General features: G+C 35.6%; 1 protein-coding gene across 1 annotated transcript in view; it reads left to right on the top strand.

The window, feature by feature from the left end:
- LOC128552097 (transient receptor potential cation channel subfamily A member 1 homolog) overlaps nt 1–21,596 on the top strand; it is a gene marked incomplete at its 3' end in the record, with an annotated part of 64,991 nt that overhangs the window by 10,915 nt on the left and 32,480 nt on the right. Inside the window, exons 5-7 of the mRNA XM_053533109.1 lie at nt 3,531–3,657; nt 9,470–9,613; nt 10,793–10,993. Of these exons, the coding sequence (XP_053389084.1) occupies nt 3,531–3,657; nt 9,470–9,613; nt 10,793–10,993 (472 nt within the window). The remainder of the gene's footprint in view (nt 1–3,530; nt 3,658–9,469; nt 9,614–10,792; nt 10,994–21,596) is intronic.

Below are 21,596 nucleotides of genomic sequence, written 5' to 3'. Positions count from 1 at the left end.
GTAGGACATAGTATCTCCTACGCAGGACTTAGTATCTCCTACGTAGGACATAGTATCTCCTACGTAGTACTTAATATCTCCTACGTAGGACATAGTATCTCCTACGTATGACTTAGTATCTCCTACGTAAGAGTTAGTATCTCCTACGTAGGACTTAGTATTTCCTACGTAGTACTTAATATCTCCTACGTAGGACATAGTATCTCCTACGTAGGACTTAGTATCTCCTACGTAGGACATAGTATCTCCTAAGTAGGACTTAGTAACTCATACGTAAGGATTCCTATTTTGCAGCGCGCAACGTTCTGTGGTCCTACTTGCGTTTCCGGTACATGTGGTAATTGAACATTGCTAGTTGACTTTTTAATTGTGTGCTGACAAAAGGCATTTATTGCAATATTTAATTTATTTTCTAAACTATTTATAATCTTGTATTTCATGTGTTGTCTCGAGAAGGGGCTTACATGATAAATAACTTTTCATTGAATTCAGTGAAATAATCTCTTAACCACTGTTTCTAACCAATAACAAAGAATGAATTCATACAGACCTGATTGCATGACACGATTATCAATGTTCTATAAGATTTAATAAGTTTCAACTTGTCAATTATTCTTTTATCTAGTCACTCTGATCAAACAAAATTGTAAAGATTCTTTCGCAAGAAATTAGCTCTTATATTAAAAAATGGCCTCTATTGTGAAGAGCGATAAAGGGGAATAAATCATGTTTACCAAGTTACTCGTGCTTAATTTCTTCTCTCTAGGCATAAACTTAACAAAACAAAGGATAACCAGATTTAATGACTGAAACCTACAATTTCGCCGTGATATTCGGTAATTAAAACATTTTACTGTCACAAAAATGCTTCACTTTTATTATTTAAATAATATTCTATTCTTCCTCTTCTTCACAAAATATACAATATATAGAAGATACACACACCATGTTAAAGAAAGCAAAACCGTCGGACCACAAGCTGATTTGACATTAAGTTTTCGGAACACTACTATTGAGTATATTCTCTGGAACAGATCACAAAATTTAGTAGGAAAAATATATATATAAATGAGCTAAATAAGTATGTAATTAAAAATATACAGTAATTAAGACTCTTAGAGAGAGAGAGAGAGAGAGAGAGAGAGAGAGAGAGAGAGAGAGAGAGAGAGAGGGTGAGAGAGAGAGAGAGAGGGGGGGGGGAATATTTGAATTTCATATGAATAATGAGACATGTGCAAGACTCACATTCCTAGCTGAGAGGCCAATTTTTGTCTGTTCAAGATTGGTATTTAACCACTCGGGCGTTCAATTCATACGCATCTGAACTCTGCCAGGGTTCCCACGGTCAGGGAAAGTCGGTGAATTTTGTAATTAGTCAGGGAAATTTGGACTTTGGGCAAAAGTCAGGGAAAAGACAGGGAAATTTGGAGTTATAGGTCGAAGGTTTAGGAATCAGTTTTAACATTAGCTAAAAGATAACATTAGCTTAAACGATCTAGCAGTGTTTTAAAGCTACTTCTGTAGGCAAAATTATTAAGGCACCTTATTTGAAAGATATAGCTTGTAAACCTTAGCTTAGGGTCAACCCTAAGACTGCACTGCCTGGTGACCACTTTTGTGGCCCGACTAATTAGTGTACTAAAATTGACAGAGGTCAACTTTTCTAAACCTGCTCATTTTAAGACCGATGTCGAATGTTTTATTCATTATTTAATTGCTAAAAGAGTTTTGATGAAATTGAAATAGTAGTTATTTTGTGCACATATTGACGTCAGTTCCACCATGATTTTGTCTATGTGATATCTCGCGGCATACATTTTAAATGTATAAATTATTTCTGACTATTTTTTTTTTCAAGGAAAATTAAGCATTTGTTTTTCATAAGAATAAAGATGTATAGTTCAGTAAAATATAAATTTTAAAACACTCGCCTTTAAATATAAATTACAGACTCCGAATTACTATTCAATCATTTAGTTCATCACTTTTATTTATGCGTCTAAGTAACTTCATACGTGACAATATCCGTTTAAGGCTTCGTAAAAAACTTTAAACCCATTTACTTTTTCAAAACAAACTAATATTTCACGGTATTTCATACCAGATGCAAAGTATGTTTTATAAAGTCATCCATGCCGTGTAGTTTTAAATTACACACGTTTCCTTACTAAATAATAGTACACACGAGTATATTGTTCCACTGCGCATGCTTGAGAGTCTTTTAATCAGTGGCATACGTACGAGTTACTAACTCCTACGTAGGAGATACTAAGTCCTAAGTAGGAGATACTAACACCTAAGTAGGATATACTAACTCCTACGTAGTACTTAATATGTCCTACGTAGGAGATATTATGTCCTACGTAGGAGATACTAAGTCCTACGTAGGAGATACTAACTCCTAAGTAGGACATATTAAGTACTACGTAGGAGATTCTAACTCCTATGTAGTTCTTAATATGTCCTACGTAGGAGATACTATGTCGTATGTAGGAGATACTATGTCCTACGTAGGAGATACTAAGTAGTACGTAGGAGATACTAAGTCTTACGTAGGAGATACTATGTCCTACGTAGGAGATACTAAGTCCTACTTAGGAGATACTAAGTTCTACGTAGGAGATACTAACTCCTACGTAGGAGATAGTAAGTCATACGTAAGACAAATGTAAATATCTCTGCTGGCACCAGGACGCTTCCATAATATCGATCTTCACGCGTGCAGATAAAATTTTGAAAAAAAATGTTTTATCCAGACAAAGTAGTCGGATATTGGCAGATTAATGTTTTTTTCCTTTCCGCCAAGCTATCTGTACATGCAACATGATATCAATGAAGAAATTCCATTTTAATTTCAGTAATTTCACCGCTTTGAGGCATGAACATTAATTTACGAAAATATACGGAATATTCATGAGTGTCAGGCCACAATTAAAAAAGTATGAATACCCGTTGTTCTATTTAAATCTATGGTAAACTTATAAAACGAATCAACACGCTTGCTACATTTTTCTAAAATTTTATTAGAAAAGTTACAAACAAGTTTCGTCGTGAATGGCTCATCAGTGTGTCTAAACATATAACAATAAATGAAAAGAAGGTAAGGTAAGCGTTGCTTCTGTCAATTTTGAACGTTAAACCGGTTTCATTTTATCTTATTTTAAAACATGATTCCTTCACAACATGAATTATTTCCGTGTTGAAATAGTTTCTTATAATGTTGCCTCTCATTACAACAACATTTACACAGATACGTATTATATATATACTGTATTTTTCATTCCTTGATGGAAATCGGTTGTTTCTTTTTTCTGTTTCGTCACCTTGGAATGTTGGTGTCCCAAATTGTGTACCGTAACGTATCATTCAATTGTTTTAGTATTCAGGAAAATATAATATTTTTTCTGATAGAATGAAATTAACAGTAGGGCCACTAAATCGAGATAAACCATTCATCAGTCTGGTCTGAAAATTAACTATTCTTCAGTTACAATTAGAACTGATAACATGATAATGAATTTAAATTTTAGTATTTCAACAGACGGCAATATTTGCTTCGAAGAAGAAGAAGAAGCTACACAAGAAGGTATTCCACAATTTGCGGCGTTTGCTAAATACTGTGTCATCATTTTGGCTGCTATAGAATTACTCATAGAGGTAATTATTTCAATTATATTACTCTTTTCAACGGTTTGATATTATAATGATAAGAATTTCATTCACCATCAACCTTTCTTTAGGGCTATGTTGAAATCATTTTTCGTCCAATCCTTGACACCCAGTAATATATCATGTTGAAACTTACAGTATGTTTTGGGATCATAAAACAAGTGTATATACCAGGGCTCATATTGTTTTGACAAGATTATTTCTCATATACACAAATTGGCTTTCTTTCAATATTTCTGAAAACTATTAATCCGTTTGATTGAAACTTCACACAAATATTTTAGATCATATAATTTAAAAGTTTACACATTGCGGGTTCATAAATCTGCCCTTTAGGACAAAATTATTTCTCTTTTTTACTTTTAAGATGTAGAAAAATTGATGTCTTCTCTTAAACCGATGAAGATATCACATTGTAACTTCTAAACACTTTGTAGGGATCATAAGTCCAGTAAACATAGAAGGTCCAATAAATCTGACTTTTGTTTTGACAATATATTTTCCATTTTTGCACTTTTGTAAATGTTCAAAAACATACAGTTTACTTTGATCTCCTGTAAACCTATGAATGCACTGTGTTTACATTTTTACATAAATCCGGGATAATAATGCTAATTTATGTATCAAACTAGAATATTTCATTCTCCCTTTTGGGCTAGAAATGTACATATCTGTAGACATAACAAAATTATACACGTACGAAGGGAGTAGTATAACTTATCTCTCTGTTTCTTAATTTAACTAGATTGTACAACATTTCAGAGAATCACGTTAACGTGAACTTCGCGGAAAGGAATTGAAACTGACATAGTATAATGACAATAACCAAATATTTTTGCAGTTGCTTTAAGTAATTTTTCGAAAATATACCCCATTTTTTTGTTTTAAAAAACTAATCATAGTAAAGATTTATTCAATGTCTGTATTGTTTATAGCTTATTATCACATAATTGGTCTCTCAGGAGTGAAATAAACTCATTATATAAAATTGATAATACACTGGTGTTATAAAGCATTGACGTTGACGTCAGGTTAAGTAAAGGAGACGTTCGTCGATATTGCTTGGTCTAAGATAAAGAAAGTAGATTTTTTGATGTTTCGGCAGGAAAGCCTAACATGTGATAAAAGAATATTACATTTGTGACTTTCGGCATTGAATATATTAAACTCGTTGAATAAAATTGATAAAATGTTCGGCAGAACCTCGCATTTTATTATCTTATTCAACTCGTTTAATAAAATCAGTATGGAAAGACGCTTATATAATATCTTCTTTTTTTTCAGTAGTAGATTCAAGATTTTGAAAGAAAAAAAACGCTCTGATGTAAAGAATGTATGATTTATATTAAAACCTGTCTCAGTGCCGCCTTTGGGCTTTCATATTGCAGAAATTGAATAGAGGTAAGGTAAATAGCTCAGAAACCAACATATCTTTGCCCTGAATAATGATCAAGTGATATCCTTTCTTGTGTTTATGCTTTTATTTCTTCACATTTAAGGCAATAACTTCGACTTTAATGAAAGGTGTTAAATGGCACTTTACGCAGAGAAAGATACGTTGACATTGCAAGCGGCCGATAACACTGGTGTATAAAAGCCTCCCCTACACCCTTCCTGGTCATTTGATCTACTGATATGAATTTCATGTATTTTAGTTTAATGGTACAAGACCAAAATTATATTTGAAAATCACAATAACAATTAATCAGCCCTGACAGTAAAAGGAAAGAGAAGAGAAGAAGAAACACAAGTCTGTAATAAGTACGAGTATTTATAAAATTTACTCCTTTATTATATTGAATATTTCACAGTTTGTAACATTTTGTTATTTACGACAAAAACTTTAAATCCAGCAAAGGAAATTCAAACTTCAAATTCAAAAATTGAAACAACGGGAGATGATAAGAAACTTAACAAAAATCGAAAGATTCATGATACATTTTTACATTCTTGAATAAATATAATTATCAACCAGATTGAACGGACACAAAGAATATTACTTAAAGTATTACCATTTACAGTTCACAGCATTTTCAAACGAGGCTTTTAATGGTGGTATTGATCACATGTAGTGATAGTGATGGGTCTAGGTTTAAGACACTAAATGAAAATAACTCACAATATACAGCTAGAACTTGTGCCTTAGAACAAAAATTGCATCTGATATTGCATTCTTGACAACCGGAATATCTGATTTTTGTTGAACTAGCTTTAACACGTCATTAAATAAATTCAATCAAAACAGTTAGTTTTACTTAGAAAGGTGAAACAAGTGAAAAATATAACTAATAATATTTATATATCTAGGCAATGTAAACATAGATTCGAACGTATTTCTGAAAATACAGTCTGTTTGAAAATTTTGGGTAGCATTCAAAGAAAATCTTAACATTACCAATAATTTTTCAAACAAACTAATTTAAAGACGGATAATTTTTGAATTGCTGCTGTTAGTATCCAGGTACATGTATGATATGATTGTAGGAAAAAACATCATTAATAAGAAAATTATTTATAGACTTTATGAATTTTATGACATCAAATCCCTCAAAAATGTTCGTTTCCTAAGAATACTCATATCACTTTATGTTTACAAATATACCTACATGACAAACCGACCGATGTTTTCGCAATCGCACTTACATTGTAACTGCAAAAAAGAAACGTCTGTTAATGTAAGACAGTTTTCTTTATTGTTAACAATATGTAACTTATAGTTAAACAAAAGTGAATATCACCTTTTTTACAGAATCCGCCAAAACAACTTAGCTAGTGTTACAGTAGCTGTGGAATTCCCTTATTGAGTCCTTCGTAAATATTTTACTAGTTATTTTCCGCTAAAGGCGTTAGGCTATCGCTTTGGCATTGTCCGTCCGTCCGTTTGACACTGAAAGGCATCTGGACTGGTTTTGATAGTTCCCCATCTATACACACCGTTTATAATGATTAATGAGATATGATTTCATCTTAGTAATTTCAAAATGATGTTCAAGACGGTGTAACAATGTTGCCTGGTCTATTGTATCAAAAGCTGCTGACAAATCAAGTAGCACTAGTACAGAGACTTCACGTTGGTCCAGGGATTCGAGGATATCATTTTGTACTTTCACTAAGGCCGTCTCGGTTGAATGGAATTTCCAGTATGCTGATTGATGCTCTTCATGTAGATTATTTTGTGTCAAATGTTCTTCAATGCGAGAGTTGACCACTTTGACATATTTCATCAAGATTTTGTATCTTCAAGAGAGGTCGTATATCTTCATTATATAATGATAATTTTACTATGGCGTATTGCGACCAAGCTTAGTACAAACGTAAATTTAAGATATAGGTGCCGTATTCGTTCTGGTCAGTGTCTTTGTAACTAAACATAACATATTATTTCTGATGAATGACTTCGTTAAAAACGTATTGCGACCAAGGTTGGAACGTGGGAAGTGTGCATGAAGGCTATGGTTTTAATTGATTTTGCTTGGGTTAAGGTCAAGATTACTCTTTTCTAAATAGAAAATTGTTTTCCCACAATAAATAAAGTTAGAATTAAGGTATGTAGACCAAACTTGGAATATAAGTAGCTTTCACAGCCAAAACAGATTTGGGATGCATTGTGGATACATTGACTAAGGTCATTTTTACAATTTTCATTTTTTTTCCAACAATAATTCAGTTAGAAATGAGGAATTGCGACTAAACTTTTTAAAATAGGTATCTTTCATAGATAACAACATTCAGTTTGATTTCGGTTGCTTTAGTCAAGATCTAGAACAATGTTTCTAGAAAAGTAGCTTCAGCTAGGAATGAGACATAAAACTTCACACTTAAATTGGTATTTAGGTACAGAGATCAAAGTTCAGATTCCTTTTTATCTTGGTTCAGGGTCATAAATACAAATGTGTTTTACTCTGTAATTTCTGTTAGAAATGATGCAGCTTTATTATAAATACGTACGTGCTAAAGTAAATAATGATGCATTGGGATCAAACTGACATCGTATTTAAAATATGAGTATTTTTGTATGCAGAGATTGCTTTTTCAAGACTGAAACCTTTATCCCATTTGGCAAGGGATTACAATTCATTTTATTTGCTTGCTTGAATTTGATTTGTTGTTATCCTCGTTGAAAGCGTAGTCTCAGGTGTATTCTCTATCAGCAATCTAGCGAGAAAGGAGGAGAAAGATCCATTAGGCTAAGCTACGTTCCAAGACAGCAGTCACCTCAAACCACCACCACTAAGCAGTGTACACAAAATACAAACACAAGGTAAAACATAAAGACAAGAAGGATGAAACGAACAAAATTAGAAACCCAATGGAGTGTAATTTGAACATACTGATATAAGATTGTTAATATGTAACTATGTGAAATCATTTAATTCCGTTGACATGAATATTCGTAGTATTTGCCAAAACGATAAGTTCTTGCAGAAATTAATCCTTGGATTTCAATTTTACAAGACAAAAAGAATCGGAATGTTATTTGTTCGTTGAGACTTGGTTTAATTCAACCACGAAATCTATGATACTCAGCCACCACTTATTTTCAAACTTCCCATTTTGACTACGTTTGTCACGGGATTTTCCCAATCGTCGCGACACCAAATATTTCTTTGAAATCCTTTAAACGAAAATAGTCTCCTATATTTACATACGCAATTTAAATTTTAGAATTGAACGATTTATGTATAGCTGGCTCTTACAGTTTAACAAAGAAAATCATGAAACATGGTTTACGAAGATTGGGAACTAAAAAGTAGTTGTTTTAAACGAGGGAAGGTCAAAAAGTTCCAGGAAAAATACTCCTCAAGGCATATTTTTCACGAGTATGTGACGATTTTTGGTCATGTTATAAAATATCTTCTTGTAGAAAAAATATAATATCATTGGAGTTTTCTTATCCATTACTGAGAAACAGTATCTACGGTTACAAAATTGTTGAACTACCCAAAATCGCAACGTAACATTGAAGTGATAAAACCTGATATAAGAATGTCTTCTCCAATATGACAGTTATTGCTGTTATAGCTACCTATTATATTTAAAAGCGTTTTACAGTGAAACACCTCTAAACTGGAACCTTTGAATACCGGGAACCCTGCAAACAGAAATAATAATTTAATATTTATAAACACAACGTTATCCATAAAAACCGAAAACGATAATATTGAAGGCTTTATTACCACATTTGTCGGCGACATAAATACCGCAACACAGACAAAAGATATCTTATCCAATTGTGCAATTAAAATTAGCAAAACTCAATATGAAAGTAGGAACAAAATTATTTTTTTTTATAAATTACTCCACGTAACTCATTTCATAAAAATTCTTCCTCGAATATAAATAACGTTTAAGCTCTTTTGGGGAACAAATAGATCAAGAAAAGCATGGGTGAGTAATGTCATTTTATCGAAGACATCCTTTTCCTTTTTTCCAGTGCTAAGAAATAATTTATACACAGATCCATTGTAAATGATGATTATCTTTTAAAAAGACATGAATTATGTTGTTTAACATGCGACGTATTGTTGCTAAAGTTGGTTTTTCATATATTTTTATAATAAATATTTTAGGGAGACCACAGGACTGATGCATTTAAACATGAACGGATGAGTTGCAATTATTATGATTAGAACTTTAGTAGAACCACGTATGTTTCATAGATTATTTTGATTTGACGGCTTCCTCGCGTGAAACAAGCTCACCTTCCTTGTAAGTGATCAAATAGCAAGCGAGTCGAAGCCACCGCTGTAACTGCTGTGCGATTTGTGTGTCTAATGATCAAATACATATCAATTTTCAGATATTACAAATGATCCTGATGTGTTTGTCAAACGTAACGTCATACTTGAAGGAAATGGAAAATTATTCGGAATGGATAGCCTGCATTTTTTCAATACTTTTTGTGGTCAATACTAGTGGTTGCACCGATACAGGATATAGGCCTGTATGTTGAATTCATTCAGAAGCTTTTTTGCATAGAACATTTTTATAACAATATTGAATATATTCAAATTTCAACATTGTATCTATTATTCAGAGTTTTGTGCATTAACAACATAAACAGTTGTTCAGTATTGTTTACATATACAGTGGCCTTTTTTCTCATCGTTTTTCAGTGCCCTTCTCCCATTAGAATTGCAGCGTCCGTTCCGTTCTTCCATCCGCATATCGCGTCCTGTCTTTAGCTTTGTCATCCGTGGATGGATTAAAAAATAGCACCAAATATCAGCATGATATGATGATGTGTCCAAAGGAAGAACCATAACTCTAACCCATTTCTTTTCGTGCTTTCCCTTTATTGAATTGTCTTGTCTAGGACAGTCGGAAACAGCTGTAGGTGAATTATACATATTTCACATTATGAAAAAGGCAGTTAGATGAAGTGCAGTGTACAGGGACCATAACTCTATCATACTTATTTTAACTTAATTTTCTTTATTGATTTTTTTATAAAGGCCAAAACTCAAAATTATTAAATATGAATTTAAAAACAAAACGAACTTTATGCCTGACCTGAACATTAAAACATATCTTTTACATTTAAGTTCATGTACAAAAACCATAACTCTACCCTACATTTTAGTTATCTCTTTTTTGTCCAGAGCATAACTCTTTAACTAGTGAAGAGCATTTATTGAAATAACATCCATCGATAGGTGGCCAGGTGGTCTAGTGGTCACACGCTTATGTGTCATTCCATATGTCATTCCAAAGGGTTCGAATCCCTAACATGGCACTGGAAATGTCTGATTATTGATTTTTATTTATACCTATGCAATAGCTGTAAACTCATACGGTGCTGGTGTCCGCTACAAAAGTTACTACATTCAATGGCATTTACGCTACTTGGACTGAAATGCATACTTATTCTTATCACAAACAAAAACGAAAACTTATTTACAATTTGTCAGCCGCATACACTAGGTTTAAAAGGGATGTCTGACTAAGTTCTATTACGTCACAGACAGAATAAGGTAAACTTTTCTCCTCTATTTAAGTATATCAACTAATCTGCAATAATTTAGCATATATTTGTATCGTTTATATATATATATATATATATATATATATATATATATATATATATATATATATATATATATGCTTGTTTAACATATTTCAGCAATGGCAATGGACCTGCGGAACAATATCAGTTTTCTTGGCATGGATAAATCTAGTATTACTTATCCAGAAATTCGATTTTATGGGAATTTATGTTTTAATGCTCTGTGAAATCAGCAAAGTCTTCATGAAGTTCTTCCTCGTCTTTTCCCTCCTAATTGTCGCATTTGCCGTTGCTTTTCACTGTCTGCTGCAAAATCAGGTAAGATATTTTGTTGTGGTATCGAATCGTATCATGGTACTCTGAACACTTTCTAAAAATGATATATATGCCTCAGTGCAACAAACAGGTCAGCTAATATACATAATCATCATCTGCGGGATAATTATAATGCATTGCATATTTCTTTACGGTCAATTGTTGGTTTCCCGTAGTCTGAAGTAAACTGCCAATAGTGTGTGAATTTTTGTCCTTTTTTATCAAAGCTAACTGAAACCATTCCCGATCAGAAAATATCGCTATAGTAATAAATATATAGGGGATATTTGTTTGTTTCAGTGTAAGATTGAAATATATTCCACCGAGTGAACACTATAATGCAATATTTTCACGAGTGGCACAGCCACGAGTGAAAATATTAATTATGGTGTCCACGAGTAAAATATATTTCGATCTTAAACAAACAAATTTTCTATTAATTTATGCATTTTTAATGTTTTTAACCAAATTATATTCAGTTTGTCCGCGCAACGTCACGTGCATCGCATCATAACATCATAATGTCGTGACGTCAAGATGCTTTGTAGAAAAAATTATAAATAGTTCTATTACGTTTCCTGATTTCTTTTATACTGCATTATAATAAAATATAAATATTTATGATCCTTTTATTATTTCTATACATCTTTACCTTTACTGAAGATTTTTTTGCAAGGAAATTCCTATCATTTATAATTAAATTTCATTTCGCATTCAAATGTAGTTCGGTACCAGTGAAAAATAATAATGAGATTTTCACTCTTTGAAACAGTGAAAATATAAATTTTATTTCACTGATAGATTTCAGTATATCACAGAAGAGCATAAAATAAAAACATATATATTTATTCATTATGAACAGAATAAGAATCTTTCTGATAGTACATATGGTATATAGGTCTCTAAGCTGTTTTCATGAAATTAGCTTCAAGTTATCCGAATATATACATTAATATATATTAAGTGCTTTTCAGTGGAATGCTGAAATTACTATTGAAATAGCATTTTGTTTTAAACACAGTGGCCCAGTTGTTAAAAACTTTCGTTAAATTTAACGAATCGTTAAGTTAATGTTCGTTAAATTTTGATTATTACGTTAGCTTACGAAATTTTAAATTTTCAGTTGTTGAAAGTGCTGTTAAAATTTTGGTTAGCTAACGAAGTGTAAAATCATTTAACGAATCGTTAAAAATTTTAACGAATCATTAAATATTTAACAAGGACAACATATCCAATAATACATCACTCTTTACACTTCCTCTTATAACATTGAAAAATGCTTCAATACCAAAAATTGTGTTACCTGTAGTGATAGTAGGTTTATAGGCCACTTCCAACAGCCTTGCTGTTGTGTTAACCCTTTAGCGACATGGTTGGGTGTCCGCCTACAGATGTCGAGGTCCGGAGTTCGAGCCCCAGTAGGAACCTTGGTATTTTCTCGCCCAGGGTTTACTTTAATGGTGTCAGAAGTGTTTGACGGACTCGAGCGGTTGGCATGGAGTGTCATTCTGGAGAGCTGGTAAGCTCTGAAAAGTAAAGAGGGAAAAGTGTAGTGATAGTAGGTTTATAAGCCACTTCCAACAGCCTTGCTTTTAGGTTAACCCTTTAGCGACGTGGTTGAGTGTCCACCTCCAGATCTCGAGGTCCGGGGTTCGAGCCCCAGTAGGGACTTTGGTATTTTATCTCCCAGAGTTTACTTTATACCTTTTTTGTAGTCCTTCATGTTGTCCATAATTCCTGTTTTTCTTGCATATAATTTGTAAGCAGTCACTCTTTCTTTTAACTAGTAATGTCACTGACACTTGCTTTTGTAGACTTTACTGACGACAGCACATTTAGTTGATTGTTGTTCTAGTTCAAAAAACAAAACAAGAAGTCAACACCATGTAAAGTTTCAGTAATCTTTCATATTTTGTCACACGTTTTCGCTACCTTCTCTTTTGTTATTCTCCAAAGTTTTTCCACTTCATATCCCGATATTTCCTAGTTATTTGCAATACATCCACATTCAGGTATAATTCTGCAAGTTATATCAAGGTTATCATCCAAGCACTTATGTTATTCTTCCAATTTTATATAAAACTGCATCACATCTACCAAGAAATGTAAAAGGAAATACTGACTGGATTAACTCCCTTTGATTTTGATGTCCTACCTCGGGGTATATCTTTTGTTATTTTCTTTTATTTAGATAGTCAATTTGATTTGTGTCGTGTGGAAACTGTTATCTCTGACCACTTGTACTTCTCAAATATTATTTAGGAATATAGAAACAGTGTGGGTTTGCTGTTCGCTAAGTATTTCTCTAATTGCAATATGTTTTTGAAAGCGAGCAGCATCCGCATAGTCTGGTCTGGATCAATGCTGGATGCAAACGCACTATGACAAAGATGTAAAAATCAATTTTTAGCTGATTTTGCAGTTTGTGTGTTTGACTGAAAATATTTTTCTTGCATCAAACATGACCCCTACTTTCCTTTTGATTTTTATTTAGCACTGTCAATATTCTTCAAGAAAATGTAGTTTATATACATCTAAAATGGGTCCTGATGTGTGCTGCGGACATTGGAAATAGGTCAATTTTATAAAGAATAAAGAACAAAAACTATTTAGTGAGTTATAACCTCTAACACTCTTCATAACACTTACCACTAAGTAGGTACATATACTAAACATTTATTTTGAAAGTGACTACAGTTGAACCGTCCTAAATGGCAACCTTTTAAGCAGCTACTTTTCTTAAGCAGCCAGTCAGCTAACTTCCCAAACTGACTTCACTTTCTTATTTCAGCTTGTCTGAAGCAGTCACCTGCTTTAAACAACCACTTAATACTTCAAAATAGGCATCAAAATAAAGAATATTAAATAAACAGTCACAGGAGATATGCTGCCTTAGCGGCTCAATGGTTATGTAAATTGTTCCGTTCGGGTAAGCGCCTGCTCCCTGTCAGAATAATTTGTATATTTAATATATTGATAACGTAACACATAAGCATAGATAGTGCTTGACTCCCTTTTCAGGTTGTCATTGCTATAATTATGGTTGAATTGCTGTTAATGATAGACTTTTGGTCATTTGTGGCTGATTTGGGTTCATTATGTGGATGGCTGGTCCCAGCTTCGCACATTATGTTATATGCAAAAGTTAAAGGGAACCAGATATTTGAAAGAGCTAGTCTGTTTCACTGATCTGTCTTATCGAATACAGAGTCAGTTACAAACCGATTAAAAAAGTACAGAAATCTGTACGAATACCATAATCCACCGCGCGCATGCTAATCTAAAAATAGCCAGGCTTTCCCAAAGAGAAATGTGTAGCTCAGGTTAAACCTTGGTATTGAATGCATATAGTACATGCACATTGTCTTATTAATCCTGAAAGGATTGTTCAATCACCGAACATAACTAGTTAAACCTAAAACTATGAAGGTTTAAACAATACACAACTGATAAGCGCTTCCAGTCAGCTATATTGTCCATGTTGTAGAATAGGTACGTATAGAATAGATCTACTGGTAACTTACTATAAATTATTCTCTTTCTACGCAGGTATCTAGTATTGATAATAGAACTGTAATTAGGTATAACTAATTGAAATCTTATGCAAAACTTCATAAATTAATGACTTTCCATATCCAGTGGGTCAAATTACTAATGTATCTCCATCATTTATTTTTTCTAACACATTCAATTTTTTGGGTTTAAGGATACTGAATGGTATGTTGCTTTCTTTATTTTTATTTATTTATTTTTTTTTACAGAAATATCTAATGTTTTTGTAAATTCCATCTAGCAGCCGACAAAAAAGAAAGATCTAAAATAAAAGGGAGCTATGCGTGACATTTACATCGATATATACACTTAGCCAATCAGCGATTGCTATCTTTCACTAATTTTATACCTGGCGCGTCATAGTTCTTGGGTTGTAACAGTCGTTAATATGTAGTATCTAACGTGTGGAAGAGTCTATGAAAGAGCAAGTACTCATTGTAAAACGTTATGTTTAAATTTGGACAAATCAGAAAAAAGTTATAAAAATAGCACCTCTGCTGGGGTATAAATAGGTAGATGGATGACGGAGAAGGCATTCGGTATCTAGCGGTTGAAGAAGACACATCGAGGATTCAACTAATAATTTATCCCAGTACCTTGATAAGGAGACTATTGCAGTTACCCTGTCAGGGCGGATAAATTATTAAAAAGAAGAATTAGGAAGTTCATAGACTAAAGAAGAGTTGCAGAATTTTAACCAGGTTTCGAGCTATAGGGCCAGCGCATAGGAGTTTTACCTTAAGGGTAGTTTAATGCTATAGACGTTAGCAGATATAGGCTGAGCATCGGAAAGCTGAGACAGAGACCCAGAGTTTGGTAATCTACTGAGATAGTAAGAAAGTTCCAGCTTATAGAAGGTTCAGCATTACTGGCGAAGTACAGCCAAGGCATCGGGGATATACCTATTATGGTAGTTGAATGCTACGTATGATAGCAAATAGGCGCTGAGCACCCAGGAGTCAGGGCAGTCATATAGAGTTAAGAGGACAAAGGCCGTATGTTGTTGATTCAAAGACATTGTCTGACGGGAACTTCAACAGAAAGACCAGTCAAGTATAAAGTCTTCAGCCTATAGTCGTTTGAGCTAATTATTTTTAATTGAAGATTGTTAGTTTGAAACATTTCGTGATTTGCTTGATCCCTGGAATTGTCTAGCTCATAATAGAAATTATTTACGAATCATTGGTACGCGAATCATTAGGCAAGGAAGCCAGAGGAAAATTCTATATACGAGGTACTTGGTCCCACCAGCTATACGTTTTACAAAGGACATTATATTTCGTTTGTCAGCTAGTCTAAGACATAGTCATCTTAGCGATAGTACCCATTTCATTGGTCAAGATACTAAAGGCGTAGGCACTTCCCTGGGTCATATAACCAGTATTCTGACACTCCCTGTGAGCGCAAAGACAAAATTGTGCGATGGCGAAGTATGACAGCATGATGGTGAAGCGTAACAGTAAGATTGATTTGTGTGTCAGTACAATGGCGAAGAGCAGTATTACGATGGTGAAGCACGGCAATACAATGGCTATGCGTGACAGTACGATGGTGAATTACGACAGTACGATGGTGAAGCGCAACAGTACAATGGTGATACTACTATGGTGAAGCGCGACAGTGCGATGGCGAAGCATGACACTGATGACGAAGTGTGATAGTACGATTGCAAAGCACAACAATATGACGGGCTTTCACCATCTTACTGTTGCACTTTGCCTTCATACTGTCGTGTTATCACAATTGTACAGTTGCGCTTTGCCATTGTACCGTCACGCTTTGCTATCTTTCCGTCGTACCTTCTCGCTTCATGCTCATTGGGATTAGGCGCTGGCCCTAATGGAACACCATGGTTTTGTGTGTCTCTGTTGTGTTATATACCAAAGATGTTGGAAAAATACTGGTAACTCCTTTGCTTGACACTCAACATTTAACTTGCGGGGTTGGTTCAGATGATTTTTTAAGCTTTTGGTCACACTAGTGTTTTAGTTTATCATAAATAATCATGCTACTTCTTATAATTATAAATTTATTTATTTTGCATAGTATCATAAATGTCACTCATATTGTACTGGTCCAGTTGTTTTAATATACTGTATCCATTTTGGCAATGCAAAGAGTTTTTAATACAAATTTAAATAAATACTATAGGTACATGTTCAAAATATATACTTTACCAAACTTATTTGCACGTTAAATATTTTTATACTTCTAAATATTGGTATTTAGTTGCAATAAGTAACAATTTTATTACCTCCCTTTTATAAATACAACACATGAATCAAGCATGTTTCTTACTTAGATATATGTTTTCATTAGTTTTAACAGTTTATGCAAGAGAAATAAAGGTATATAGCGAAAATGGCCTTCGCTATACAAGAGTTGACACTCCTATTGGAGGCAGAAAAGGTTCTTAACCCAAACAGGCAGATATAAATATAATACAGGTCACTTACTACCCAAGATGGCCCTGGATTTCTGTGGATCATATTAAAGTACATGTACAATCAATGGAGTCTGGTCGTGAAGCGATGCTGCTCGTCGGTGATTTGTCCTCCTGGCCATGTGATAGGAATCCTGCTCTCCGATTGGCTGGTTCTCCTGTGACCTCCTACAGTGACCTGACTAACCTTAACTACATTCCCATTACACAGCCCCGTTCTCTAAAGTGGGTCACCAGGGTCCGTGTGAATCACACAGTAAAAAGATTACCTGGGAGGCCACAGATGTATTCCTAGCAGAGACAGGCATGACAAGGATACCTTGCTTAATAATAAACATGGAGGTTTCACCAATAACGATTTTACATCTGATGCAAAACAGACCAGACAACAAGGGCTTCTGGAATCATTGAGGAGATTCCCCCGTAGGAGATTTATTACCATTTAGAAGCGGTTATTCCGAACATCTCTTTTAATAACAGGAATTAAGGTCATGGGATCCCCATTCTGACCTAAGTTCATATTTTTCTGGGTAACCCAGATAAACATATCAAATTATTAAGGTCCTCGGATACCAAGGGGAACAACCATTATACTGATACTAATGCATACCAGGAATTACACATACTTACATCAGTTTATAACTTTAAGCTTGCGCGGAGAGGCATAATAAATCATTAAAGTTCTGGGATACCCAGCGAAACAACTGTCATATCAAGGTGTACCATGGGATACCCATGCCTCATTTCTTAAACCAGGTCATAACACAAAATGTACCTACCAAACATTCAGATCTGAGATCCCCATTGAAATACCTCATTAAATATCATGGGACACCCATTATAACATTAAGAAGCAAAGCTGTCTAAAGTTTGGACCATTCTGCATTAAGGTTTAAAGGGACCCAATAGAGTTTATAGTCTATGGAAATAGCTCAGCACTTGACAGTATCAGGACAAGTTATTCCAAGGATAAACCTGGGATGCACAGGAGGCTTGGGGTGCAATGAGCAGATGGACAGTTCCTACATCTAGAACAGGGATAAACCTGGGATACCATGAGGCTTGGGAGACCCCAAGAAGATAGACGCAGTTTCTGCGTCTATTGAAGGACGAGGCATTGCCTCTACTGACCCGTATAGGACAAAGGATCTGAAGTAGATGATCCGTGACCCGGAGTCCCTTCACCCAGGCCAGTAGCCCATGGATCTCTTTTGCTTGAACCAGACCGGTTTCGTGACAGACTCCGGAATCCCCATCCCTGCTGGAAGAGATTTGTGCTACAGTCCAAAGGATGCTGTGGTTAAATTAAGGCTCCACAGACTTTGGTCTCACACTAGGAATGTTAGAAGGTGACACCAAACAACAATCAGACCCACAAGACTCTGGCACACCATGCCCCTACTGTTTTGTCCATCTGAACAGGAGTCCTGAACACATCCCAGAGACCCTACACCAAAAACCTCTCTTTCAGTATTTCCACAATGATGTAAAACTGTTGCGGCAGAGGCCTTGAGGCCTTACTGTACCTGTCAGAATTTAACATTATTCCCCCGGATTGTGAACGGAAAGGGTAGTCAAAACATTTTATCTCTGAATGAAGGGGTGTGTAAAACGGAGGTGTGGGACACAAGAGCAGGAATCGCTAAACCAATAATTGTTCTATAGTTGCTGCCCTGGAGAATGACTTAATGTACAGGCACTCTGGTTGATTACAGGAAAAGGGAACCTCGAGGAATGGGGTGGTACAGAGTAAAATGACAAGGTTGCTGGTGGCGGCAACCCCCGAGCAAGTGAACCCTCATGGGCAAAGTCAGATAGGGATAAACTAACTTTTGGTTCCCCAACGTGATAAGGCGGCAATTCCCCAGAATGATTGAAGGGCAATACCCTACCGAATTATTGATATTGAACACAGCTGCTAGTATCAGGTCCGCAAATCTTTGGAAAACAATGGCCTCTGAGCTTTCCACCGGTGCCTTGACCTTTAGTAACAATCTCTTATATTCCCGATTCATCTATTACCTTAGGTTCCCCAGATGCCACTTTAAGTCCAGATGACTTTGTATTGAAAAAATCTGAAGTCACAGATTTGCCATCAAAAGAGTTGCTCTTGTATAAACCAGTCTCCGAGTTGGGCACATTTGATGTACCATCCTGCCTATTGCCTTTAGCTACCAGAGATACATCAATTTCACTTATAGGATATCTTATTGTGAGGCAGTTCCTATAATTATCTTCTTGAATTACCATTAAAATATACAGGCCAGTATTAAAAAGAGTCGCAGTATTGTGCTCAAGAACATTATCGGATAACTGCTCTCTAAAAGCCGTATCTTTGTTATTGTCAAAATCTGCAGGGCACTCAGACACTGGAGCTAAATGAGTACCCATAGTGTTTAATTTGCACAGGGTGGTTGCAACCGGGGAATTTACAATGTTCATGTTTTTGTGCAAAGCTAACTGGACGTTAGGATCAGGGGAGAATACGGTTTCCGTATTGTTTAAATTGAACAAAGCCCTTAGGGGATAAGTAGATAATGTATCAGTACTAATGAGTTAATCACATGGGGTGCTAGAGCTGGGGATGAATGTAGCATCCATGTTGTCTATAGCACACATGGAACTAGGAGAAGTGTTACATAAATATCTGCCTTATTGTACAGAACACGTGGAGCGCTAGAAACAGGAGTGACTATGGTAACCATACTTTCTGGGGCATCCAAAGATATGGTAAGTACGGTATCTGCTTTATGTTATAGAGCATATAGGGCGCTAGTGTTAGTGGCCGATACGGTACCGGTGTCATTAATAGTGCACATGGCGTTGGAAGGAAAGTTAGGTACAGTATCCGTAACACTGTCCAATTCATATGGGGTGCTAGACTGGTGGTTTACTACGGTATCCGCATTGACTATATTGCATGTTGCATTGGACAGAATGGTAGATACAGTATTTGTATTACTGTCCATATAGCATTGGATGCTGGCATTAAGGGTTAATACGGTAGCCGTATTTTCTTAATTACACGGGGCGCTCAGAGAAAGGTTAAGTACGGTATTTGCACCAACACACATAGTGCTAAGATTACGACTGGGTACAGTCTCTGATTGTGTATGGTCTCCTTCACTAATTAACTTGTTGGGAATCAGTATTGTGTTATTCCCACTAGGCCTACTAGCATAATTCAATTTAGTGGTGTCAGCATTATAACTCTCATCCTTATCTGATGCAGAGTTATCAAGCTGGTTACCGGTCAGTGTACTGCTCCTTTGTGGAGACTCATCACTGATTCCTCAAGACTGGAATCTGGACTCAATAAAGAACTAACGGCCCCAGAGCTATTTGCCTGCTGGCCCAAGGTTTCAGACATGCTCCCAGCACGAGAGCACTACTATCATTTTCCCCCACACTCTTCCCACTTCTAAAAGAGCTCGATAATTTGTATTCAGTAACTTAGGACAAATCCTGCTCTGCAAAGTCCAGAAAGTTAAAGAACGGTTTAAGGTGTTCATCTGATTTTATTGGAACCAGGAGGACACATGGTACACTACCCTGATCCTTAACTAGAGTATCACAGGACATATCCAACCATTCCGTTGAGGTACTTACCTTACACATTTCAGATGAAATCTCGGATTTTGTGATGAATCTTCCTCCCTTACCTCACTCTCCCTTAGGAGCTTAATTTCTGACTTGAGGGTTCCTATGATTTGTTCAAGGTCTTCATCTGATTTTATTGGAACCTTGGAGACACATGGCACACTACCCTGATCCTTAACTAGAGTATCACTGGACAAATCCCCCCATTCTGTTGACGTACTTACCTCACACATTTCAGGGGAAATCTCGGATTTGGAGAAGTGTGAGGAGGCTTCCTCCCTTAGCACACTCTCCCTTAAGAGATTAATTTCTGACTTAAGGGCTCCTATGATTTACATTTCTTTAAACTAGACTCAACAATTTCATCGGAGTTGTTCTTTCCACCACGATGATTCGTCTTTCAGGGACTTATTGTTATGTTTTAGAATTCGTCTGCAAGTCAGCAGATACTCCTCGCAAACACGATATGTGTCACATTTCTCTGTCAAGGTATCTACTTTCTTTTGGAGGCAATCCCTCTGGTATTTTAGTTCTTGATTTTCATCCTCCACAACTTGTATTCTCTGAGATAAAATTTCATTACGTATTGGCAATTTGTAGGAACAGTTAGCTCATGGGGAGTGACAGGAGAAGGCATGGGATTCCCAACATGTGTTTCTGATAGATGAGGGAGGTTATTAGCATGACCTTGGCTCGAAACCTTTACCGGAGATACAGCCGGCACTGGTATCACAGGCGGCATAACATGAGCCTATCTGTTGGGTGTATGTGTGTGTATGGCTACTGTTTTTGGTGAAGACCACCCATGCCCCTTTTCTGCAGTCACACCTAGTGTGTGAGGGGATACCACCTCTGGGGGAAAATATTCTAATTGCCTACTGGCTGTAATGCCTGGTATGAGCGGGGGTAACGCTCCTGGGGACCAATATCCAAACCCCCAATTGGCCCACATGTCCGGTGTGTGAGGGGCTACCCCTCCCAGTGAAGGCCACCCATATCCCCACATAGGCT

Source organism: Mercenaria mercenaria, unplaced genomic scaffold (genome assembly GCF_021730395.1).
Source record: "Mercenaria mercenaria strain notata unplaced genomic scaffold, MADL_Memer_1 contig_2039, whole genome shotgun sequence".
Classification (NCBI taxonomy): domain Eukaryota; kingdom Metazoa; phylum Mollusca; class Bivalvia; order Venerida; family Veneridae; genus Mercenaria; species Mercenaria mercenaria.
Note: the sequence above shows the minus strand (reverse complement) of the source record. Positions and strands in the feature narration are given on the sequence as shown.